A 27,528-nucleotide genomic window follows, 5' to 3' on the forward strand; every position below is an offset into this window, starting at 1 on the left:
ACATGCCCAGAAACTGATGATTGGATAAAGAAGATGTGGTATATATACACAATGGAATACTACTCAGCCATAAAAAAAGACGAAATTGGCCCATTCACAACAATGTGGATGGACTTCAAGGGCATTATGTTAAGCGAAATAAGTCAGTCAGAGAAAGACGAACTCTATATGACTCCACTCATAGGTGGAAATTAGTATATTGAGAAGGAGATCTGATCGGTGGTTACCAGGGAAAAGGGGGGGTGGGGGGAGGGTACGGAGGGGGAAGTGGTGTACCCACAACATGACTAACAAAAATGTACAACTGAAATTTCACAAGCTTGTAATCCATCATAACATTAATAAAAAAAAAAGAAAAAGAAATAAAACAGATCTGAATTGGACAGAAAGAAGTAAAACTCTCACTGTTTGTGGATGACATGATGCTATACACAGAAAATCCCGAAGAATTCACCAGAAAACTATTAGAAATAATCAACAACTACAGCAAAGATGCAGGGTACAAAATCAACATACAAAAATCAGTTGCAATTCTATACCCTGATAACAAACTAGCAGAAAGAGAAGTCAAGAATACAATCCTATTTACAATCACAACAAAAAGAATAAAATATCTAGGAATAAATTTAACCAAGGAGGTGAAAAACCTGTACACTGAAAACTATAGGACATTAATGAAAGAAATAGAAGAAGACATAAAGAAATGGAAAGATATTCCATTCTCATGGATTGGAAGAATAAACGTAGTTAAAATGTCCATATTACATAAAGCAATCTGAAGATTCACTGCAATCCCAATCAGCATCTCAGTGACATTCTTCACAGAAATAAAACAAAGAATTCTAAAATTTATAAGGAACAACACAAGACCCCCAATAGCCAAAGCAATCCTGGGAAAAAAGAACAAAGCTGGAAGTTATCACAATCCCTAACTTCAAAATATACTACAAAGCTACAGTAATCAAAACTTCATGGTACTGGCAGAAAAACAGACACACAGACCAATGGAACAGAATTGAAGCCCAGAAATGAAACCACACATCTATGGACAGCTAAGCTTTGAAAAAGCAGCTAGGAACATACAATGGAGAAAGGAAAGTCTCTTCAATAAATGGTGTTGGGGAAAGGGGACAGCCATGTGCAAAAGAATGAAAGTAGACCATTATCTCACACCATACACAAAACTTAACTCAAAATGGATTAAAGTCTTCAATGTAAGACCTGAAACCATAAAACTCATGGGAGAAAATACAGGCAGTATACTCTGACACTGGTCTTAGCAGTATCTTTTCAAATACCATGTCTACTCAGGCAAGAGAAACAAAAGAAAAACTTAAACAAATGGGACTACATCAGACTAAAAAGGCTCTGCAAGACAAAGGAACCATGAACCAAATGAAAAGACAACCCACCAACTGGGAGAAAGTATTTGCAAATCATACATCCAACAAGGGGTTAACTTCCAAAATATATACAAAACTCATACAACTCAACAACAAAAAAAACAAACAACTCGATCAAAAAATGGGCAAAGAATATGAACAGACATTTTTCCAAAGAAGATATACAGATGCCCAACAAGCACATGAAAAGGTGTTCAACATCACTAATTAGTAGGGAAATGCAAATCAAAACGACAATGAGATATCACCTTGCTCCTGTCAGAATGGCTGTAATTAACAAGACAAGAAATAACAAATGTTGGAGAAAAGGGAACCCTCATGCACTGTTGGTGGCAATGCAAACTGGTGCAGCCACTGTGGAAAACTGTATGGAGATTTCTCAAAAAATTAAAAATAGAAATACCATACAACCCAGCTATCCCACTACTGGGTATATATCCGAAGAACATGAAATCAACAATTCAAAGAGATTTATGCATCCCTATGTTCATCTCAGCATTATTCACAATAGCCAAGGCATGGAAGCAACCCAAGTGCCCATCAACAGATGCATGGTTAAAGAAGATGTGGTATATACATACAACGGAGTACTACTTAGCCATAGAAAAAGACAAAATCATGCCATTTGCAACAATATTGACAGACCTTGAGGGTATTATGCTAAGTGAAATAAGCCAGACAGAGAAAGACAAACTCTGTATGATTTCGCTCATATACAGAAGATAAATAAACACTGATAAGGAGAACAGATTAGTGGTTACCAGAAGGGAAGGGGGTGAGGGGAAGGCAAAAGCGGTAAAGGGGCACATACGTATGGTGACTGATAAAAACTGGACTATTGGTGATGAACATGATGCAGTTTATACAGAAACTGATAAATAATAATGTACACATGAAATTACACAATGTTATAAGCTAATATGACCTTAATAAAATAATTAAATTAAAAAAATGACATACCTTCCTTTTAGAGTTGGAAGATTCAACAGGAGGATTGAATGTCATTGCTGCCATGCTGTAAGTCTCAAAAAGTTCTGTAGCAGACCTATAATCACAAATATAAGAATGCAAAGACATCACCATATCTGTATAACTTGAAAATAATTAGATCATATCCAAAGAATGACTCAGTATTCTAAACCTCTATATTAAGGTACAACCTAATCCCTCTTTTGAAACCAACAAATTAACACACACATGTAAAATAAAACCTAAATTCCTATGTAATGGTAACATTATCCAACTAAATCCACCTCAGAGAGATCTGGTATACATTTAGAAATACAGGCCTCGATAGAGAAAAGGCTGAGCAAAAGACCTCAAGCTCAATGGAATCATATCCCAACTCAACCAGTAGCACGAATGATCCACAACTAAGCTTAACTTATTCATGGGAGCCAGAGGAGTGAAGCATGGAGTTATCCCCCATGAATTTCAAACAGCTCAACCCTTCAGTTGTTGGCCTGATTAAAAGCAAGAAGACGCCATTCAGGAGAGAACAAAGGTTTATACACATGGTGTGTAAATGAATCCCTAATGAATTGGGGTTGGTTCACATTTGCCAAAGGAGATGGGCAAGGGCCTGCAAGGGCTGGATTAGGCTCACATTCCAAGCTCCATTCTCCAGGGAAGATCATCATGAGTCTCCTTTCTCAAACCTTTAGGATTAAACCCATTCTTCATCTTCCTCCAGAAAAGGAAACCTCTGGCAAAAATGAGGCAAATGTTCAAGATCGCTGATGAAAACATGCCAGAAAAGGATCGTAAAAAAGAAAAGTGACAAAGAATTGTTTTCTCCTTTTTTTCCCTTTTAAAAAACAAGGCTAGGGGACAGGTGGGGAGTATGAGGGAAGGAAAGAAGTAAATGGTCATTTTATTATTTAATAAGACTAAAAGTTATCTCCAGCCTACCCAGAAGGAAAAGGGTTTACAGAAAACAACAGAGTTGATGCCTCATTTAGAGGGGGAGGCAGCTGACTATCTAAAATATATCTAAAAATATAGACCCACTTTGCCAAATCTCCCAGTATTTAAAGAAAAGCTGGAAATGTGATTTTTAGGTGAATTTTTCCAATATTTAAAAGATAGCAACCAATTCAATTTTTGTTCAAACTCTTAAGAGGCCACAAAATCAATCTGGCAGCCTACAGATCACGTATCTGTGGTCTCTGAATTAAAGAAACCAGTGGGCTTGCAAAGAAGGAGAAAAAGCTACAGTGAATTTAATTCTGAGTGGTGGGTATGTGGTGGGTACAAGGTTGTCTTTTATACTACATTTTCTCTACCACTCAAGTATTTCCTAATTGATTTTGGGGGGGGAAGTAATTATTGTTTTTTCAACTTTTCTGTACTTTTGAAATTTTTCAGAATAAAAAGTTGGGGGAAAAGAACGTTCTTTTAGGAGGATCCTTTTCCCCATCTGGAAGAGTGTAAGGTGAGTGCTGGAAGTAGCACTCCAAGCTTCTTGTTAGTCAAGAGGTGCTGTACAGAGATGGCTGTGAGGACCAAGTAGAGAAACTGGTGCCCTTCTGGGTGGCAGTACTCCAGAGCACTTTCTCTCTCTCCTCATTTCTCCCTTTCTGCCCCTGGCAGGACCATTCCAGAAAAAATTAAAATTAAAATTAAAAAAAGGAGGGGCTGGCCCAGTGGCACAGTGGTTAAGTGCGCACGTTCTGCTTTGGTGGCCTGGGGTTCACCAGTTCAGATCCCAGGTGCAGACATGGCACTGCTTGGCAAGCCATGCTGTGGTAGGCATCCCACATATAAAGTAGAGGAAGATGGGCACAGATGTTAGAGCTCAGGGCCAGCCTTCCTCAGCAAAAACAGGAGGATTGCTGATGTTAGCAGCAGATGTTAGCTCAGGGCTAATCTTCCTCAAAATAAAAAATAAAGGAATATCACTGTGGTTGGATTCATAGATCCTCACATAAAGCAAATATGGCATTATATTATTAATTGTCAAACCTGAGTCATAGGCATATGGGAATGCACTATTCTTTCTACTTATACATATAATAAAACCTTTTATGACCAAAAAAAAAAAAAAATGTTACATTACCCAAAGCAAACTAACAAAAGCACAGTCAGCATATTTTCTCTTTAGAACAATTCAGGAATATGAAGTGAGACCAAATCCAGATAACCAACTAGCACTTTACATTTTAAAATCTATTACTTTATAAAACAGACTTCTCATAGTAAACAGCTATCAGCTGAAATTTGCAGTTTTATAACAAGGCAATGCTAAATACTACCTTCGGCTCAACTCTGGTTTGAGTGCTTCAGAACCCTCAGAAGGTGCTCCAGCCATCAAGTGGGCTGCAAATCTCTGCACTATGGGATGGTAATGTCTCTGAAGAGAAAACACGACACCCACATTTTGCACAAGGTCATTACTTTATAAAACACTAGTTACAGCACAGATTTCCTTTAATAAACTCTATTTTAAAATGTATATATGTAGATGAGGGGGCCGGCCCGGTGGTGCAGTGGTTAAGTTCGCATGTTCCGCTTCTCAGCGGCCCGGGGTTCGCCGGTTCGGATCCCGGGTGCGGACATGGCATCACTTGGCACGCTATGCTGTGGTAGGCATTCCACATAGAAAGTAGAGGAAGATGGGCACGATGTTAGCTCAGGGCCAGTCTTCCTCAGCAAAAAGAGGAGGACTGGCAGTAGTTAGCTGAGGGTTAATCTTCCTCAAAAAAAAATAAAAATAAAAAAATAAAATAAAATATATATGTATATGAAATTCATAAGAACCACATACCTACAGAAAAAAATACTATCTTTGCTCACAGGATTACAACACAAATCTGTTTGGTGACCAAGTTTCCAGTGATGTAGCTTAGTCTTGATTTTATAATATGAAAAGGAAAAATCAAAAAAGCAATTCCTCTTTCAGAGTGAAAAAAGTTAGCTTACAAGAGGTTTCCTGAAACACATTTTCTCCGAGTCTCACTCTAACTCCGTCCACACTGTAGGATAATGACATAGGTGAAACCCTCCTGAAATTGAGCAGGCCTATCGAAGTCTCCTTGGACAGGACCTAACACAAATGAGCCTGATAACAAATCTTCCATTGTGAACAGTGTTAGGGAAAGAGTTCGATAAATTTTATCCATGAAACTATCATCATTTTCTGCCTCCTTAGAAAATGTATCTCAACATCTTAAAGAACAGTAAGAGCAAAGTGCAACGTCGACTACTGAAAGAGGAATTATACAAAAGGCGGTCCCAGATCAAAATATACTAGGTACTCTGGCAAACTACTTTGGGGAAAACTAGAAAAAATTGCTCACCAAAAGAAAGGGTGGGAGGCCACTCTTACCCGTAGAGCATGCAATTCCCAAAGAGCAGTGTTCTGAGCATTACAGTACTCGGGTTCATCCAGCTCAGGAAGGAAAACCCCACTTCCCTGAGATTCATTGTCAAGCAACAGATCTGTTTTGGGGAATGTCTGCAAAAATGTCAGGTAAAAAGAAGAATTAATTAAACTACTATTGTTAATTTAAAAAACGTTAGTGGGTTCTGTACTTTTATTCGTATTTAAATTTGAGTCTATGGTTATATAAGGATTATGAGCACATGAACTTTATACCTAGTTTTAATTTTTAAAATTTAAGGTTATACCATAAGAGAACAATTGCAAAATATTTTATCTTGGCTCACTTTGAAAAGGATTTATTTTGCAAAAGAAAACAGAATATTCTCTTCACCCAGCAATCCCACTTTTAGGAATCTTTTCTATAGAAATAATTACATTAGATACACATATAAGGATATTCACTATAGCATCATTTATAACAGCAAAAAACGAAACAACCTATATGTCCACCAAAAGAAAAATGCAAAGAAGTGTAAAGGCCAGACTGCCTAAATTTGAATCCCACCTCTGCCACTGACTAACAGTGTCACTTTAGGCAAGTTACTTATTTTCTCTGGACTTCAATTTTCCCCATCAGTAAAATGGGAATAATAATAGTAGCCACTTCACAGAGTTGTTATGAAAATTAGATGAGTTAACTTTTCAAAGCAGTGCCAGGCACTCAGTAAGAACTATATGTGTTTGTTAGACACATAACCTCATATAGTCATTAAAGAGATAAAGCAGTTATATTTATACTAACACAAAAATGTGTTCACCATCAAGTGTTAAAAAAAACTGTAGAACAATAATGTATATCATAATCCCCTCAATTTCCTTTCCATTGAAAAAGAAAATTGTGTTGCTTGTGGGTGTTTGGTGTATGCATTTATATATGAATTTTAAAAAGTCTGCTGGGGGACAGCCCAGTGGCATAGTGGTTAAGTCACGTGCTCTGCTTCGGTGGCCGGGGGTTTGCGGGTTTGGATCCTAGGCATGGACCTACACCACTCATCAAGCCATGTTGCGGTGGAGTCCCACAGACAAAACAGAGGAAGAGTGGCAGGGATGCTAGCTCGGGGCCACTCTTCCTCAAGCAAAAAGAGGAGGATTGGCAGCAGATGTTAGCTCAGCACCATCTTCCTCACTGGGAAAAAAAAAAGTCTGCTGGAAGGACATCCACCAAATGATTAAAACGGTTACTTCTGGAAAAGGTCAACTGGGGTGGAATGCTTTGTTATTTTATGTACTTTCTGTCACCACCTGATTTTGTTACAAGTATGAACTACTTTTATAATTAAAATAATAACATAAATGGGGAGAAAAGACACAAATCAATCAAACCACTGTTGTACAGCAAGAACTTAGCTCTGTTCACTACTTACATGCATTAATATTCTGTTAATCGCTAAAATGCCAATGCTTGAATTTGGAAGAACATGAAGAGCGAGGGTACAAAGACGCTTGATGAAGGCAAGGGCTCGCTGCTGAGACACTTGCTTTCTTCGCTTAGTCAGCATGATATCAAGGCACTGAAGGACAATCTCAACACCTTCATTGGTAGCACCTAAAACAGGAGACATACCTTTCAGGGCTGTTCTTACTACTTTTTCATTATGTAACTTCACTGAACTCCAGAAAAACCAAAGATGAACTGCCGCACCTGTCCCAAATCACTTCCCTAACCAACAAAGCAGCACTATACTGCTCAAGGTATGGACTGGGTTGTACCACATCTCCAGTCAATTCCAGAAGTTCTCTCTCTCCAAGTCTTATATAAGGTTAAATACAGATGGGTGGCACAGGCAGGCCAGCATTTCATAGACCAGTTCCTAGTCCTCATTTTTCATTCACTATAATTCTGGCCACAACATATTCTTAAAAGATAAATTTTAATCAAAGACATATTATCTAACATACATACCTGCATGTAACTTGAACAACGTTTTGTAAAGATGTGTATAGAATTTCATTGGATCAATATTCAGAACATCACCTGTGAAATGACAACAAACACCAATTAGGTATGTTCAGCCTCCAAAGGTAAAGCAAACAAAACTTGATGAAGAAAATATCTTACCTTGCCCAGAAAGAATATGAAAAGCAGTCTGGACACAGTGAAGACTTTCTTGATAGCTTAAGTCCTTTAAAAAAAGGGAAAAAATTGATATTAAGAATAATTATCATTTACATCTTAAAAAGTAATTCATTAATAGTTACTTACACCAGATTCAATCAGAGTATGTAGGACTACTAATAAATCATCAAAAAATTCCACGTTTATAAGGTGAGCAAACCTAGAATCAAACAAAACTTAGTTAAAAGGTAACCTAAAAACAGAAATAAAGCAGCTAAAAATTAAGCTTGACTTTAAAACCATATTTTTAATATTCCTTATTTCAAAATGTTAGCTATGATGGGGATGATGTTGATTATTGATACTTTTCATTAATTCAGATTGGCCTTTTTGACAATTCATCCACAGTTGGACACTAAATTCAGCAGGAATATATGAGGCACTAAACGAACTAAAAATATTTCAAAAATACTTCTGCCCTAAGGAAGAAGTTGCTAAGAGCAAGCAACTTCCCCCAAGGAAAGTTTACCAGGTGTCCAGATCTGCTCTAAGTCATAAAGGAGCCAGCATCATAAGCTTCTAGGAAGAAGGGTGGCAGGCAGAGGAAAAAGGGGTATAAATCTGCTATTTATAAGAATATGGACACTATGAAAGCTTTAAAAATAAAATGGAAAGAATACTGGACCTGGAGTCTAGTTCAAGCTCTGCAATGAATTACCTATATCATCCTAGGTGAGTCACTTGACTGTCCTGGGGCTCTATTTCTGCAAATAACTGAGGTCACTCAATAGAATTAAAGAGAAAGAATCATTTGAGCTACTAAATGTCAGAGCACTCTTTTTTTTTTTTAATTGTGGTAACATTGGTTTATAACATCATATAAATTTCAGGTGTACATCATCGTATTTTGATTTCTGTCTAAAGAGCACTCAACACTACAAAATATTAGGCACTGAGGTAGTTAAAGTCAGTATATCTCTTCAATATTAGTGCAAGAGCCTTTGACATTTTGTAAATCTCATAACAAGAAGGGACCTTAGAAGTGATACATTTCCCATGTGTTAGTACAATCATTTTGGGAAGCAATTTAGCAATATTTATCAAAATTTAAAATGAGCATAACCTTTGACCTGGCAATACACACACACAAATGCATGGCAATATTCCAGTGCAACACAGGGGATTGACCAAATAAAGTATTATATATCTATAAAATGGAGTATTATGAACTTAAAAACAAAAAAAGTGGACTTATACGTGCTAACATGACAAGGTACTCAGAGTAAATATTAAAAAAAAGTAAGTTACCAAATAGCATACATAGCACAATTCCATTTGTGTGAAAGAAGGCAGGAAGATACTTACATACATATATAGGAGAGGAACTCGCAATTTTTAAATTTTTAATAGCATTATCTGAATTTTTTAAATGAGTGTATATTATTAAAAACTTGTTTAAATAAAGGAATTGGTCATTAAAAAAACAAACACCATGAGCCAGCCCTGACAATCTAGTGCTTAAAGTTCAACATTCTTACTGCTTCAGCAGCCCGGGTTTGTTTCCTAGTCACGGAATTACACCACCCGTCTGTCAGTTGCCATGCTGTGGCCATGGCTCACACAGAAGAACTAGAAGGACTTACAGCTAGGACATATAACCATGCACTGGGACTTTGGGGAGGAAAAAAAAAAGAGGAAGACTGGCAACAGATGTTAGCTCAGGGTGGATCTTTCCCCACAAAAAACAAACAAAAACACACCAGGTCCTGCCCAATGTAGGAACAACCCTTTCTCTTTGAACCTCTGAGCAACCTCTCTTTGAATACTTTCACTGTCAAGGACCACATTAGTTTATAAAGAAAAGCATCCTATCGCCAAATAGCTCCAGTCATTAGAAAGTAATTTCTTATATGGAACAGAACTTGCCTTCTCTCTGTCAGCCACTAGTCCTATTTCTAAAGCTGTGCTGTCAAACAATGGTAGCCAATAGCCACATGTTGCTAGTGGTGCTTGAAATGTGGCTAGTCCAAACTGAGAAGTGCTCCAGGTGTAAAATATACATCAGTTTTGGAAGACACGTTATGAAAAAAAGAATGCCAATTATCTCTTTAATGTTTAATATTGATTGTATGTCAAAATATTTTAGATAAACAGAATTTAATAAAACGTAACAATTTCACCTATTTGTTTTCACTTTTTCCATTTGCCTATGTAGTTCATATTATATTTCTATTGGATAGCACTGTTCTATAGGATACTACCTCAAATAATTGTGCAAAACTATCATGACAACCATTATTCTAGCTCAGATCTCCGAAAAGCTTCATTAGTGTTGATAAAATATACAAAAAAATCTATCTTAACAGGAGCAGATTACTAGGACTAAAGAAACAATGTGTGAGCTGGGTTAGAACAGACTTTAGAGTCACCTGCATGAACCACTCAAACTGTGATAGTGGGTAACCAACTACAGTGCAAAAAGAACCAAGAACTGAGAAATAAACCCTAGGGACACCTAAAATTTACCAAGCAGAAGCAAAGAGTTAGTGAAGGAGATTTAAAAAATAAAAGGTTTGAGATGAGAAAAACAAAAAAGCACAGTGTTATGAACAGTTTCAAGAAAAGGCTTGTGACAAATAAAAAAGGAATGAGAACTGAGAAGGACACTAGGTCATCATTCATGAACTCTGTTTAAAATTCATCGTTACTTCGGTCTTATCTATATAGAAAGAATCTAAAAGGTGTCAACCTACACAGCCCTTACTTGGCAAGACCTTCTAGAACTGCTGGCAGGAGAGGTGACCTCTGGGCCTTCTTCAATATTCTGAAGTAGGTTACAAACACAATATTCAAAGTCTCCGTGTGCTGGCAGAAGAAATAGACAAAACGACTTTAGTATAACCTCATATACTTTCTCCTGAGTTACCATAACCATGACTTTCAAAGTCAACCTTTTAAAGCTCAACCTCAGTGTTAGGAGCTTCAACAAAACAGAATGAAGATGTACATCCTGTGATTTCATAAAAGTAGCACTGATCACATCAGTTTCTGGCACAAATAAGCCTTATGAAATAAAGCAGAATTATACAACCACAAGTTGAAACAATAAATCTCTAGTTAAAATCATTTAACAAAACATTTTGCAAGCATAAGAGAATGTGAACCTGCCTACCAGTTTAAGTTTTTTCTCAGTACTCTCTGAAGCTTCTGCCTCCCGAAGCTCTCGCTCGAGTTTCTCTTCTGCTTTCTTCCACTGAAAAGAGAGTGAAAAAAAAGTAAGAGGACATATCACCGAATAAAAAAAGCAAGCTTCAGAGAGGCCTAATATACAAATATTATGAAACACATAGACTAATACCATAGATTGTCTATGAATACAAATATAAGCAAAAGCAAAAAAAAACACAGATAAGCAGTGTACACAAAACTTGTAACAGTGGTTGCCTCCTAGGAGGAAGGCAGAAGAATAAGAGCAGGGAGAGGCACAAAGGGGATTCCAACTCTATCACCAATGGTTTCTTTCTTCTCAAGGAAAAAAGTGAAATAAGTCTACTAATATTTGCTCAGTCTGAATGGTGGGTACACGGGATATGCTATATCATTCTCTGCAGTTTTCCATAAATTAAATTTAAAATTTTCAAAAAAGAGAAAACAGAAGAACATGCTGAATGCAGAAATAATTCTTATTGTTAAATCATCTATAACATGGAAACCACTCATTAACAATACTTCCTAAACCCATTTACATACAATGCATGAAACCAGATTCCATGTAGAAATTCAACAAAATGTTAATTTTTTTACACTTCCTTATGCTGTAAGGAATAATAAGCACACAATGGTTGCTAATCTGCCTGAGACACAGAGGAGTGAGGAACAGTTTCCTTCCCTCATCTGAAGCTGTTAAAGAGCTGCTGTTTACTGAGTCTCTGTTTCCCCACCATAGCTACATACATGCTGCTCCTAACAGACTTGTCCAACTTCTACTAGGACAGTATGGTACAAATAATTAAAATGTTTACCTTCATTTGTTTACAACTATTAAGTCTATTTTGATACTTCTGTCATGTTTTCAACATTTATTAGACATTCAAAGACAGATATTCCTGGAAATTATTTTTCGTTTTTTTTTATATGCAATTTGATAACCCTAATAAACTGTCTAGAAAAGTTTTGAGAAGTGATAATAATAATGATGGTGGTGATGACAACTAATGTTTACAAAGCACACACAGTGTTATGTGCTCTGCTAAGTGCTTTGCATATATCATCTTATGTAAAACGCACAATGACCCTACGAAGTAGGTGCTATTATTAGCTCCATTTCTCAAAATAAAAAGTTTCCAAAGTCTCATAGTAAATAAACAAAGGCCAGGAATTTCAACCTAGGTTTCAAAGACAAACCAATAAAGAAATATGATTCAATTAACAACCACCCACTTTGTTGCCAACTTCACATGAATACATCCTTTCTGTTAAGGACAGAATCTGTGTATCACAATGAATCTAAGATGATCGTAAGTCATTTTATCTATTGCTCTCTTTGCCAATGAATTATCAGTTTAAACTGATTCATTAAAATATTTTTCTTAGATAATCTGTGTATGACTCCACTCACATGAGGAATTTAAAACTATGGATAAAGAACAGTTTAGTGGATACCAGGGGAAAGGTGGGGTGGGGGGTGGGTACAAAGGGTGAAGTGGTGCACCTACAACATGACTGACAAACAATGTACAATTGAAATTTGACAAGATTGTAACCTATCAATAACTCAATAAAAAAAATATATTTTTCTTTTCTTTTCTTTTTTTTGGTGAGGAAGATTGGTCCTGAGCTAACATCCGTTGCCAATCTTCCTCGTTTTGCTTGAGGAAGATTGTCACTGAGCTAACATCTCTGCCAATCTTCCTCTATTTTTCGTATGTGGGATGTTGCCTCAGCATGGCTTGATGAGCTGTGTGTAGGTCTGGCCCCAGGAAAGGAACCCACGAACCAAAGGCTGGCAAAGTGGAGCACACAGAGTTAAACCACTATGCCACTAGGCTGGCCCCTAATTCATTAAAATATTTCTTTGCAGTAACTGAGAAAAATAAAATTCTCTAAATGTTAGATGTTACAATATTTATATTTATGATTTAACTATGATTTTTCACCTGTGCACATAATATGATTTTATTCTAAAACCAAATAAAACAAAAAAGGAAATAAATCAAACCTTTCTCTGCATTCTTGATAGAGTTTTTCTCTTTTCCTTGAAAGTCATGAACTTTTTTGGTTTATTAATGTCCTCTGTATCTTTTTTCACTTCTATTTCCTTGATTCTTAGGCACAAGAATGTTTTTAACATCTAATATTGAAGAAAACACAAATACAAAGCTTCACATTTATATTGCCCTCAAAAACTTTATATGGAAAAATAAGCATTTAACAATGTTATTCCTTTCCTTCAGGGAAAAAAAAGCTGTAAAACATCTTTTATCACATTTTACACAAAGTTCCACATCTTTTTGCTGAACATATTTCATAATTTGTATCTATGAAAGAACACCATTATTTGGTTAAATACACATAATGTTATTTTGCAGTTTAATGAGTATAGAAAGAGAGAACATATCACTTGGCATTGGTAGGTAGGATGAGAAAGAGTAGACAGACCAGAAAAAGGTTTGGACCAGAATGGGAGGAAAGGATATAAATTAGGTAATTGTAAACCAGCTTCAATTTACCAAACCAGCTTCAGTTTTTCAGTTAACAGCTCTAATTTTTTTTTTTACAGACTTTATTTTTCCTTTTTCTCCCCAAAGCCCTCCAGTACATAGTTGTATATTTTTAGTTGTGGGTCCTTCTAGTTGTGGCACGTGGGATGCTGCCTCAGTACCCAAACACCCAGGATCCGAACCAGCGAAATCCTGGACTGCTGAAGCGGAGCGTGCAAACTTAACTACTCAGCCACGGGGCTGGCCCCAACAGTTCCAATCTTTATCTCTTCTTACCAGTAAAAAAATAACATGAACACTAGTGTTATTAATTTTAAGACAACTTATTTTCCTTTAAGCCATAGTTCTCCAACTTTAGTAAACATCAGAATCACCTGGAAGACTTGTTAAAACACAAATAGCTGAGCCCCATCCCCAGGTTCTGATTCAGTAGGTCTGGAGTGGGGCCCCAGAATTTATAGTTCTAACTCCCATGTGGTCCAGGGACCACAATGAAAACTATTGCTTAAGCCACTCACAAATTCAGATACTAATTTGGAAATTGGTGTTTTGTGTGTTACAGCAACCATCCACACATACAGACAAAAGAGGTTTAAAATTCAGTATTTTCTCTGGAAGAAATCACTCTACTGACTTCCTGCAGTCACAGCAGCATTCCTGGAAAAAAAATCAGGACTACAGCTTCATCTTCCAATATGTACGTATGGAAGAAAGCTGAGTATTTCAGATTAGAGGGCTTAAAGCACAGAACGAAAACAAGGAGGAAGGAAGAACTAAAAGCATACACAGCGAACGTGAAGTCATCCTAGGTATCAGAAAGAGCAATTACGAATATTTCGTAGGCATTCTGTATGCTCATAAAATATTACCCATAAATGAAAAATAATTCCAAATTAAAGAATGTGGCATTTGGTCCACTAATCCTTGGCAAGCAAACCAAGAATACACGAGGAAAAGTAGTCTCTTCGATAAATGGACTGGGAAAACTGGCTATCTACATGCAGAAGAACGAAAGTTGGACCCTTATCTTATACCACTCACAAAAATTATCTCGAAATGGATTAAAAACTTAAAAATAACACCTGAAACTGTAAAACTCCTAGAAGAAACCATATGGAAAAGCTGTTGGACATTGGTCTCAGCAATGATTTTTGTGGATATGACATCAAAAACAGGCAACAGAGGCAAAAATAAACAAGTGAGACTACATTAAACTAAAAAGCTTCTGCAGAGCAAAAGAAACCACCAACAAAATGAAAAGGCAACAGAATGGGAGGAGATATTTGCAAACCATACATCCAATAAGGGGTTAATATCCAAAATAAATAAGGAACTCACACAACTCAATAGCAAAAAACAAAGAATCTGATTAAAAAATGGGCAGGGGCTGGCCCAGTGGCGCAGCAGTTAAGTGTGCACATTCCACTTTGGTAGCCCACAGTTCACCAGTTCGGATCCTGGGTGCAGACATGGCACCACTTGACAAGCCATGCTGTGGCAGGCGTCCCACATAAAAAGTAGAGGAAGATGGGCACGGATGTTAGCTCAGGGCCAGCCTTCCTCAGCAAAAAGAGGGAGACTGGCAGCAGATGCTAGCTCAGGGCTAATCTTCCTCAAAAAAAAAAAAGAAAAAATGGGCAAAGGACCTGAACAGACCTTTCCCAAAGACATCCGAACGGCCAACAGGTATATGAAAAGGTGCTCAACAGCACTAATCATCAGAGAAATACAAATCAAAATCACGAGATAGTATCTCACACCTGTTAAGATGGTTATTATAAAAAAGATAAGAGATAAGTTGTTTATGAGGGTGTGAAAAGAAAGGAATCCTGTACAGTGTTGGTGGGACTCTAAATTGGTGCAGCCATTATGAAAAACAGTATGGAAGTTCCTCAAAAAATTAAAAATAGAACTACCATATGATCCAGAATTCCCACTTCTGGCTATTTATCCAAAGGAAAATCAATCACTGCCTCAAAGAGATATCTGCACCCGTGTCCACTGCAGCATTATTCACAGTACCCAAGATATTGTGTACTTGAAATTTTAAATATTCTCACCACACACAAAAACAGGTAACTATGTAAGGTGATGGATGTGTTAATTAACTTTACTGTGGTAATCATTTCATAATGTATATACAAAATCATCACATTATATTCTTTTTAAAAAAATTACATTGTACAACCTAAATATATATTCAAAAAATCCCCAACATATTAAAGAACACAGTTTATATTCCAGCTTCACTAAAATGAAAGTTTCTCTATGGCTCAGTTTCATGTTTAAGCCTTATTATCTGACCACTCTACAATTCTGAGTAAAGACACTAAATATATTCTCTTACTTAAACCCAATATTTATCATTTTAGTGGTTCAACTGAAATTATCAGCTTTGAGGAATGAAAGGGATTTGATGGCAAAGAAAGACTTTGAAGTTAGGAAACAAAACAGAGTAGAAAATATCACCTTAACAATCAAAACTATATGACCAAAACTAAAGTTAATAAAAATATCTAAGACCCAAATGAAGAAAATTATAAAACTTCACTTAAGAAGGTAAAAGAAGCCTTAAACAAAAAGCAAGATGTATGATATTCTTAAGTAGAAAAAAATCAATTCTGTAAATATTTTAATTCTCCCACATTAACCTATACATTGAATCAATGCCAGTTAGATTCTCTGTGTGTACTATTTGGGGATGGGGAAGTAAATTTTGATTCTAAATTCCTTCTGGAATAATATATACAAAAATAATTTAAAATATATTGGAGGAAAAAAAAAGAATGGTCCATGGCTTTTATCAGTTATCTCCATTTTGATCAGCATCATGCTACCAGATATCCAAATATACTACAGATATACTGTATTCTACAGATATAAGGCTACAATAATTAAAATAGTATATTTTAGGGAACTAACTAAATCAACAGAAGAGCTCAAAAATAAAATTTTGTGTTGGAATTTAGCATATAATAAAGGCAGCATTTCAAATCAGCAGCAAAAAGAAGATGGTATTGAAATAACAAATTACCCACTTTAAAAAGTATCTATTATTAGCTCTGCACTCATACCATACACAAACAAAAAGATGTCAAATGGATTAAATATTTAAATATAATATTAAACATAAATATTTAAATATAACTAAAACTCTTCTGCAAGGAAAGAATCTATAATTCTTAGGATTGAGGCAGTTCTATGAACGACAAAAATACAGCCTCACATACAAGTGGAAAAAACGTGACAGCAGACTAAAATGTAAAACTTCTATAAAGCAAAAAGACCACAATACAAAATTAAAAGATAGAACAACAAACAAATATTTGCAAGTTACATATCAGACTTAATCTCCTCAGGACGCAATGTGACATGAAGACCCACACACAGCTGCTGTTTCTTTTGTTCACTATGTTGTCCCCAGGACCTAGAACATACCTAGTACACAGCTAAATTTATCGAAATGAATAAATATAAAAAAATTATTACAAGTCATTAAAGAAAGACAAATACCTGAGGAGAAAATCTGGCAAACAATACAAGGTAAAAAGTTCAAATGACTACTAAATGCATGAAAGTAAAACCTCACTAATAAAGATGTGAAAACAAAAAATACACATATAATACATAATTTTTTACCTACCAGACTAACAAAAATTAAATAGTAAAAAATATTCAGTTTGGGGTAGGTTGTAGGGAAATGACAGCCCTATCACTAGTGGGAACATAAGTGATAAAATGTTTTTGAAGGACAATTTGGCATTATCTCTCAAGTTTTTAAATGTGTATACTGCTGGACCTAGTATCCACACTTTAGAAATTTAACTCACAGAATATTCACACAAGTATGAAAAAATAATAGAGCCAAAATGTTCTCTTCCTTGCTGACTATAACAGCAGAAATATAAAAACAACTAAGCTATCCATCAATTGGGGGCCATATATTCACATAATGGAATAGGATGGCAGACATTAAAAAGAATAGGATAGTCCTCCACATAAGCCCACAATATATAAAATGAAAACAGCTCCAGAATAGTTTCCATAGTATAAACTCATTTTTTATTTTAATATATAAACAAGCATATATTTCTACATCTGCACAGAAAATATCTAGAAGGATACACACCAAAGTGTTAAGAGTGGTTACATTTGGGTAGGTGAGTACTTTCACTTTCTACTTTATATACATCAATAAAGAATAAATTCCTCATAACAACTGAAAATTCACTTTGTAATTTAAAAACAAATAAAATGTAAAGTAAGAAAGGAAAGGCTTACCTCTGGCCTAACTTCATAATTTCTGCCCTTCACAAAACCAGAAATCACTTTAATTACACCAAGGGAAGCTTGGCCTAATTTATCTTGTTTGAAGAGTTTCTTTACTGCCTCACAACACATTTCAGATATCTGAAAAATAAAATGTTACACTAAACCAGTGTTTCTCAACCTCAGCACACTGACATTTTGGGTCAGATCCTACTTTGTTGTGGGGGGCTGTCCTGTGCATTGTAGGATGTTTAGGAGCCCCCCTGGCCTTTACCCACTAGATGCCAGTAGTAACACTCCCCCATTACCACAGTCGTGACAATCAAAAACGTGTGCAGACACAGCCTAACAGTCCCTGGAGGGCAAAAGTGCCTCCTGCTCAGAACCACCACACTAAACTCATGTTCAAATAATTTTTCTTAGAGAGAGTATTCAATGAAGTGACCCTATTTCAGCAATAAATAATAGCTCTAAAAGAATTTTGAGGGAAAAAAAATAATCACAGGGTCTATAATTTCTGTTAAGGACAACAGCAACAATCATTTAGAGCAACCCACCAATTTTGACACATCATTCATGAGAGGGACAATCAATACAATGATGTTGTTGTGAAAGTTGAAATGAGGTAGTGCCACCAACAGCTCACAGAGGCTCTTCACAGCCACTTCTGCCAGTCCTTTGTATGCCTTTAAGGAAATTACATTACTTTTCTTCAGCTTCCTTTGCTTCCAGTCTAATAAAAGATAACAGTAGTTATTCTTTTATTCATTGGTGAAAACTTCAACTAATTAGCTTTCTTTTACAGTAATATGCAATGATATGAAAATTCAATACGCAACACAATTCTTAAATATGAGTTGTGTCTACTGTTGACACAAGTACAAATGTTGTCTTTGAAATTTGTCTACCATCTCCACCCTCTTGACTCTAACCACAATTACAAGAATCTTGGCTTTCCATATATTTGAAAACATATATCATTATGGGCCAGCCCCAGTAGCCAAGTGGTTAAGTTCAGCACACTCTGCCTTGGTGGCCCATGTTTGGTTCCTGGGTGCAGACCTGCACTATTCTGTCAGTGGCCACATTGTGGCAGTGGCTCACATACAAAAAGAGGGAGATTGCTAACAGATGTTGGCTCAGGGCAAATCTTCCTCAGCAAACGTAAATAAATAAATAAATAGAAGTTATATCAATCAATGAAAAGGGTCTGTGGGGTAAGAAAGGGCGGGGGGGGGGGGGGGTGTCAGGGAGTGGATACCTTAAAGGAATCCTTGGGCTGGGCTCTACCAAGGCTTTCCCCAAAACACTAGATTATAAGAAGCCTGGGTTCAAATCCTAGTCATCCATTAATTGGCTGGTGAACATAAATAAGTTCTAAACTCTCTGAGCTCCAGTTTCTCCTTTTTTTCAAAAATCCCAAGAACCTAAAATATCATTTCTCCTGACTTCTAGCTGATGTTCACTGTGGTATCTTTACCCAGGAGGTCCAGAAGAGATTTAAATTCTCCTTCAAAATAACCAAAGATTCACAGTAACTCTTTTCTAGAAATTTCTACATACATAGTGTTACCATAACACAGCATCTTGATTATGAAAATATGCTGGTTTTTCTAAAGTTCAACACCTCCCTCTGCATCACCCCGCCAGAGATGAGAGAGTATGGATGATAGTATCTTTATTTTAAAGTTGATTCTCATATATATGATTTTTCCCCAAACAGACTGTATTCACTATAAGAAAGAACCATATCTTCTATTTACTTAAAGTTAACAAGACTTCAAATTGGACAGATGAATGGATAAACAAAAGGTGGTGTATACATACAATGGAATATTATTCAGTTTTAAAAAGGAAAGAAATTTTGACACATGCTACAACAAAGATGAATACTGACAACATTATGCTAAGTAAAATAAACTAGTTACAAAAGGACAAATATTGTATGATTCCACTTATAATATGAGGTTCCCAGAGCAGTCGAATTCCTATTTAATTCAAATTAGTAGAATAGTGGATGCCACAGGCTGGGGAAAGGACGGGATAAGGCGTTACTATTAAATACTATTAAATATAATAGTATTTATATCTGTTAATGTTTAATAGTTATAGAATTTCAGTTGAGGAAGAAAAGGTTCTGGAGATGGATGGTGATGATGGTTGTATTAACACCGGATTTACATAATGCCACAGAACTGTACACTTATAATAGTTAAAATGATAAATTTTGTGTTATATATATTTTTTACTATGATTTTTTTTAAAACTTAAAGACTTTGTAATGGCTCAATCTACTTAGAAAAGGCCTACACCTGCATGATCCAATACAGAGGCCACTAGCCACATGTGGCAATTGAGCACTTGAAATGTGGCTAACCCAAATTTAGATGTGCTGCGTGAAATACATACCAGATCTAGAACCTAGTACAAAAAAAGAACATAAGCTATCTCACTAATTTTTAGAATTGATTATATGTTGAAATAATAATTTGGATATATATATAATTTACTATTAAAATTAATTTCATTGCTTTTTACTTTTTTTTGGTGTGGTTACATTTTTTTAAATGACATACGTTATGTGTCTCACGTTACAGTACTATTGGATAGTGCCAGTCTACATAAAGCTCCCAGGCCTTAGAATAAATGCTAGTAAGTGTGTTACAGTTGAGATGCCAGAGCATAGAATCAATATCCAAACCATCCACCTGCACGTCCACTACACTCCACCACCTTTATGCTCTTATTGGGCCAAAAGATTCAGCAGTCCTGTTCCAGCTGAGATGGCAGCTGGGTAATCCTTAAGCCCAGCACTAAGTAAAGGAGCCCAACTGAGTCAAGTGAAAGCACCTGGCCTAGGCAATTGACTCTCTTCCCCTTTCATGCCCAAATTTTCTGTATGCCCTTCTTTTTCTGAACAAAGAGAAAGAGAACAAGAGTTTGATAGAAGAGGTTATCATCCTGAATGACTGACTCATAAGTCCATTTTCAAGGCACTCATTACATCCATTTCAAGTTATCCTTCTCTCCTGACTAGCCCTTCCGAATAAAAATAAAGTAGAATAAATTTCAACTACTGATGAATTCAAGAAACATACAACTACTTACTAGATAAAGGACTGCAACAATACTACTAAGAGCTGATAAAATATAGTACCTAGTACAAGCTAGGCACAGTTCTAAGTGCTTTATATTATAAATTTTAACAATAATCTTATGAGATAAGTACTATTACTATTCTCATTTTATAGACAGAAAAAAGGAGGCACAGAGAGATTAAGTGATTTGCCCATCACATAGGTATTAAGCGGTGAGCCAGGATTTGAACCAGGAAGTCTGACTCTAGATTTGCTCTTGACATACACCATACTGACTCTCAATACACAGCACAGAATATAGAATTCACCTTCCTGACCAAAACTAAGTATGTTACATACTTTTAAGATATGTTTAATATACCTTTAACCATTTGCTCCAGATTTTCCAAATAAAATTTATATTGGCTAACCAGGCCTTCCTCAAATTCTCTTAACTTTTGGGTTTCTTTGCGTATCTGAAAAAGACAAAAAAGATCAGTCATATTTTAAAATCAAAACATTGAAATCCTTAAATTAGCACAGAATGGGAGTGCCCAGTATATGCTCAGTCTTATAAAAACAAACAAAAAAACTCTATTTCTCCCATCTCTAGCTCTCCAAATTTTCAGTTTATTTTGTATAGTATTTATATCTAGCATTACCTTGGTAGATTTTTCTGCTTCTGTGAGGGGTCGTATTTTATATGAAGGAGTGATGTCTTTAAATAACTCCATCAGAGAAACTATCACCAGCTTTCGAACAGTAACAGCCACATCAGGATCCTGTTCCATCAACATGGAACGTAATTCTTTCAATTTTTTAATCTGTTAAAGAAATAACTTGTAAGGCTAGAGAAACTATGGCAAAACAATTATGAACAAAAGACAACAGCCTCATATCTCGTATAATAAACAGAATTCATGAAATGACTCAGAGTCTAGTCAAGCTACACACAATTTAGATACTGCTCACATTACCAACATATATATCACTAAAGTTATAAGTTAATCATATTTTGTTAAATAAGTAGTTATAAAAAATAAAGATTTAGAAAAACAGTTTAAATTTGTTAATTTATCTATTTTTAGAAATTCTTTTGTCACTGGGTTTTCTTAAAGCTTGTGTGTCCTATTTCCCTAAAATACTTTCTGAAATATATTATATACACCAATCAAATGTATTAATCACATATACATGAATTAATCAGGAATTAAATATAATGTATCCACATAACTTTTAGCTTCAACAAGACTCATACAAAATCATTTGTATGATGTAATGTAGAAGTGAAAAATTGGTTTCAACAAATGTGCTTGCTTTGATGAACTACTATTGCCTGCTGAAGCAATATCTTAACAAGCAATGCTCTGGTTGGTTAGCAATGTTGGCCACAGTAGGGAATAGGACAAATAGGCCACCACCTATTTGCCATCTCTAACTTGAATGAAATAAGCAAGAGGCTCCAGAGTTAGAAGACCTGGGTTCCAACCTAGTGGCTATTAAAATCTAGAACAAATGCCTTGACTTTTTTAAGGCTCAATTTTTCAGGTGTAAAAAGAGATCAATAGCATTTGTCTCTATGATTGTACAATGATTAAATGAGATAATACAGGTGAGAAACATTCCAAATTCCCCTCCCCAATCCTGCTCCAGATCTTCCTCTCATTTTATTAGAAAAGGACAAATACTACTCCAAAACATACTCCACGAAATTTTTTCTACAAATGTAAATAATCTATTTCATCATTCAATAAATAAATATTTGTCACACTAGGATGCTGGGGACACCAATATAACAAGAATATTAGTACCACTTTATATGACTTCATGTATATTTTACCATTTAATCCTCATAACAAAGTTTTAAAATAGGTACCTACCCCTTGTAGAGATGAAGAAAATGAGCCCTAGGTAAAACTTACCCAAGTCTAACAGATAGTACTTAGCGGAGCCAAGACTGAACCTCAGGTTCCTTGAGTCCATGTTATAACTATCACCACCTTCACCACTGTACCTATGGCCCATTGGCAATTCATTATAACTCTCTGGTCTATTTCACTTAAAATGTTTTCCACTTACAAGCATTCCTGAACTAATCTCATTGACTTTTGTGTAGCATGTTCTTTATTAAAAATTCTATAGATCAGTCAAGCAAATTTGTAAGTAGGTTCCTCTTCCCAAATACAATTAATTTTCACACTTACCACTTTTAGAGTTACAACAGTAAACCCAATTTCTTCATTTAGAGATGAAGAAAATAAGACTCAGAGTTTAAGTGACTTCTAAGATCACAGAAGAAATTAAGTTCAGACATAGGATTAGGCTAAGATTCTGTCTACTCTCTTATTCTAACTCAGTTACTATGTTTTGTTAATGCTTTTCCTTTTTGTGTGTGCTTGTAAGTAGTAAGTAAGTAACAAGAGAATTGTAAGTAACAAGAGAATCTTAAAATATTAGACATGTACACCATATCTAATATAAAGAGCCTAAAGAAATTAATACTACTTACATTACTTTCAGGATCTGATAATATGGCAGATGCCAAGGCTGCAATATGCATTTTCTTCTCTTGTAGTTTTTTCTTTCTCTCAGTTAAACGTTCTTCTAATGTCAGCTCTCGAACAGGATCTTCAATTATCTCTGAAACAGATTAGGTTTCCTCTCTTAAATGTTCCTTTATTTACAAGTATCCAAGAACTTTAATTAATAAAATAATTTTCTTGTAGTAATAGATCATAACAATGATAGGTAACTTTTACTGAGCACTTGCCATGGGCCAAGATTACTACTTATTGTCCTCTCAAAAATCATCTGAGACAGGTACCACCATTAGCCCCACTCTGTAGATAAAGAAACTGAGACAAAGGAAAAGTAACTTCCTTAAGTTCAAAACCTGGCAGATATGAGATTCAAACTGAGGCAACCACTATGCTGGTAAAACCAGAATAATTCCTATTAATTAAGAGAAAAGGCAATCTAATTTAATTTTTTAAAAAGTACAGAATATTCTCATTTGTTTTCAACTCTATATAGGCCTTTGAACTACACAAAATATTTCCACTTTAAGAAATTTATAAGGAACTAGATTAATAAACACACAAGCATAATCCATAATGAGCCTACGAAGGATGACCAAAAACAGTTAAACAGCTGAACTATAATCTCATCTACACTATTAATGAGGTTTGCTAAGCCAAACTAAAATTTAACCATCTTATTCTATCACAGACTCTAAACCAATATAATTTCAAACAAAAGAACAAGTTTAACTTAGATTAGAACTGTTCTAGCTATTAGAAACCAGCATCCAATTATCTAAAATATATATAAAGTATAAAAGCTCTAAGAAAGAATCAAAATTATTTCATACCACAAAATGCAAAAAAATGTAATTCTCAATTAACAATTTACTAACTATAAAGATGTATCGCATTACCTTCTTCAAGTTCCACCTCTTCTTGATCCTCTTCATCTTGGTTACTGTCAATCACTATATAAAAAATATATCTATTAAAAATGTGACAGTACATTTTAGTGGCAAAACTACAAAGAAAAGCAGGGACATCATTACCATAAAACTTGGGAAAGTAGTTACTTCTATGAGGAGGGAGCAAATCAGTGATTGAGGGGAGCACAAAGCAAGTTTCCGGGTGCTGGCAGTATTTATTTCTGGGTGTGTTTTTTGTGATAAACCACATAACTTGAAATCTTTGACTTCTGGACTTTTCTGTGTGTTTTATTTCATAAGAAAAAAGATATATGTTAAGAAAAAAACGCTAAAAAAGGATGACTAAGATGCCCTAATTTTAGAAACAAGAGAATTTGGTAAAAGAAAATCACATTAACATCATAGGCTTCAGTTTGTACTCGCAGTACAATGGACACTTGAGATAATCATCTGTTTTTCTGGCCAAAATCATCAAGTTTGCTATATGACTAACTGCAGCTACCCCTATTTTGTAGATATGGGTAAAAGTCAAAATAAAATTAAATTTTGAATGGAAAAAAATGTGACTTTAGTAAGGAGCTAAAATTTTAACCAATACACAGGCTGATTAGATTCACCTGGCTTCTCCCTGGTCTGTGGGATTATACCACTTTTATCTTTGATAGGAAGCAAGTGAATCAATTCCTTCTCTGGTGCAGTTTGCAGAGCTCTTGGTATTTTTTCATATTTTTCTATAATGTGCTCACGCTTTCGTTTCTTGACATGAACAGGCTCACTGCAAAAAGAGAAATTTAATTTTCAGTTTTAATATATTTAAAAAGGAACCTAGAGACCTATCATTTAAAAGTACATAAAAATTAACTCCTAGCCAAACCTCCAATAGGTATATAGATTCTAGCACCTAGACCAGGCACATAGCAGGCACTCAAACAGTAAGTAAACAAATGAATTGTATCATCTACCACAAAGAACCAAACTATGGCTTCATCTAGTTTTCCCTTTAGATGCAAAATAAAGGTGAAAGTTAAAGCAGATTCTTTTTAAAGAATATTCCACAGACCCAAGGGTGACATCATGCTACTTTACCTCAAAAACCTTCAGAGCATAGTATGGATTCAGGAGTTAAAAAGATCTAAGTTTAAATTTCAGATTCACTACTTGTGATTGTGGGGAAGTATCAGTTTCCTCTCTGTAAATGGGAATAATACCTACTTAATAGGGAACAAGGATTGAGATCACAGCCATAAAGAACTCAGGACTGTTCTGCCAATTCTCCAGAGAACAGCATTCTTCCCCCATGCACTCCACTCACTGTTCAGACTCAAAAGAAATAAAGATGGACGCTAAATAAAATCAGCTTGTTTTATTCATGAACTTCCTTTATTTAGACGATAAACTGAATAACAGGGTTTACTCTTTGTTAACGCTGCTTTCACAGCTGAACGTCTTGCACTAACCACCCAAGTAACATTCACAACAAAGTTTTTAACACTGAAAGGATGTGAATCACTATAATCTAAACGAAGTAGTACCTTGAAGAAAGATCTCTTGTTAGAAAAGATGCTCTTTGTCCTAAATCCTTCATTAACTGTAAGTCATCTTCATCCATCATATCTAAAGGAAGGGCTTCCTCTTCTTCCTCCTCTTCCCTCTCAATCCTTTTACCTGTTCCATCAGAAAGATATCAGCAACAAGTATTAGCGATATAGAGCTCTGCACTTTTATGTCTATAATAGGAAAGGCTTATGTTTTTCTAATACCTTAGCCCAGTGTTTCTAAATGGGAGCACTACTGACATGTTGAGCTAAACAACTGTTTGTGGGACTGGGGTGTCCTGAGATAAGCAAAATGCTAGCATCTCCGACCTCTGAAATTAAATGCCAGGAGCCTTCCCAGGTCACTGAAACAACCAAAAAATAAGTATCTCCACACATTCCGCAATGTCTTTCCGAGCATTTGAGAACCAATAGCTTAGCCCCTTAGCTCCTTCTGATCTCCAATGACTTTCACTTCCACTCCACTTCAGCCACTCCCTCCAAGGGCCACATCCCAAACCTTGGTGCTCACCCCATTCTCCTAGCACAACGTTCTGTCCTTCCACCTCTCATTCAGTTACTTCCACTGCACTGCTTTGACCAAATATATAGGCCTTCAATCCTTTGACCACTCTACTTTCTATTTACCAACATGTTCTCCCTTCACTCCCTCACTTAAATTGCATGGCTATCACGTCAACCACCCTCTTGCCAATATCCTCAACTCCTTTCCCTTCTACAGGTCTGGCACTCACATTCAAAAAAACCCCAACTACTAATCATTATAATTTCTCTCTCTGTCCCTTGCTCTTTCTCTTCTCTGTCTCTTTCTCTTCTTTAATAAAAAAATGAACACCAACCAAGTGCCAAGCACATCCTAAGTGCTAAGGATTCAACAATGAACAAGAGAACCTCAGCATCTTCCCTATCAGAAGTTAGAATTCTCCTTGACTCTAAAAACACTCGTAAGCATTGCTATATAAATGTACACACTGCACAGAATGGAATTCCTATCTACTTTAAATCAGCCTGCTATTTCTCAAAACTGACCAGCATTTGGTTTATTTCGCTGGGCAACTTCCTCTCTTCCCTAGAGTACCTTTTCAAATCTTTTTTTTTTTCTTTTTTTGAGGAAGATTAGCCCTGAGCTAACTACTGCCAATCCTCCTCTTTTTGCTGAGGAAGACTGGCCCTGAGCTAACATCCATGCCCATCTTCCTCTAGTTTATATGTGGGACGCCTACCACGGCATGGCTTGCCAAGCGGTGTCATGTCCACACCCAGGATCCAAACCGGTGAATCCCGGGCTGCCGACGCGGAACGTGTGCACTTAACTGCTGCACCACCAGGCCGGACCCTTTTCAAATCTTTTATCCACCATCACACTTCCAACCTCATCACCTACCTCACTTCATAATCATCAGAGGACCTAGTTTCGTGTATCACTGAGAAAAGAAAAGCTATAAACTAGAAACTCCTTCCATTCCCCCACTGAATTCAACAGTATTTGCATCTATTTTTTCCTTTTTCCCTCTCATAACATGGGAAGGGGTGCCTCTCCTCCTGTGCTCTGGTACCAAAACTCTTGGCTTCTCTTGCCTTGTTCTATCATTTCAGCCCACTCTCCCCTGTATCT

At 35.9% G+C, this 27,528-nt stretch overlaps 1 protein-coding gene across 1 annotated transcript in view; it reads right to left on the minus strand.

The window, feature by feature from the left end:
- The window catches only part of NOC3L (NOC3 like DNA replication regulator), a 35,972-nt gene that overhangs the window by 4,641 nt on the left and 3,803 nt on the right, over positions 1-27,528 (minus strand). Inside the window, exons 3-20 of the mRNA XM_046655465.1 lie at positions 25,890-26,022; positions 24,975-25,132; positions 24,346-24,399; positions 23,419-23,549; positions 21,572-21,733; positions 21,292-21,385; positions 18,390-18,565; positions 17,845-17,973; positions 13,062-13,193; positions 11,016-11,096; positions 10,608-10,708; positions 7,991-8,063; positions 7,847-7,910; positions 7,691-7,762; positions 7,152-7,333; positions 5,731-5,859; positions 4,658-4,755; positions 2,364-2,448 (exon numbers count right to left, since the gene is read on the minus strand). Coding sequence (XP_046511421.1) covers positions 2,364-2,448; positions 4,658-4,755; positions 5,731-5,859; positions 7,152-7,333; positions 7,691-7,762; positions 7,847-7,910; positions 7,991-8,063; positions 10,608-10,708; positions 11,016-11,096; positions 13,062-13,193; positions 17,845-17,973; positions 18,390-18,565; positions 21,292-21,385; positions 21,572-21,733; positions 23,419-23,549; positions 24,346-24,399; positions 24,975-25,132; positions 25,890-26,022 — 2,054 coding nt within the window. The remainder of the gene's footprint in view (positions 1-2,363; positions 2,449-4,657; positions 4,756-5,730; positions 5,860-7,151; positions 7,334-7,690; positions 7,763-7,846; positions 7,911-7,990; positions 8,064-10,607; positions 10,709-11,015; positions 11,097-13,061; positions 13,194-17,844; positions 17,974-18,389; positions 18,566-21,291; positions 21,386-21,571; positions 21,734-23,418; positions 23,550-24,345; positions 24,400-24,974; positions 25,133-25,889; positions 26,023-27,528) is intronic.

This window comes from Equus quagga, chromosome 2 (assembly GCF_021613505.1).
Source record: "Equus quagga isolate Etosha38 chromosome 2, UCLA_HA_Equagga_1.0, whole genome shotgun sequence".
In the NCBI taxonomy this organism is placed as follows: Eukaryota; Metazoa; Chordata; class Mammalia; order Perissodactyla; family Equidae; genus Equus; species Equus quagga.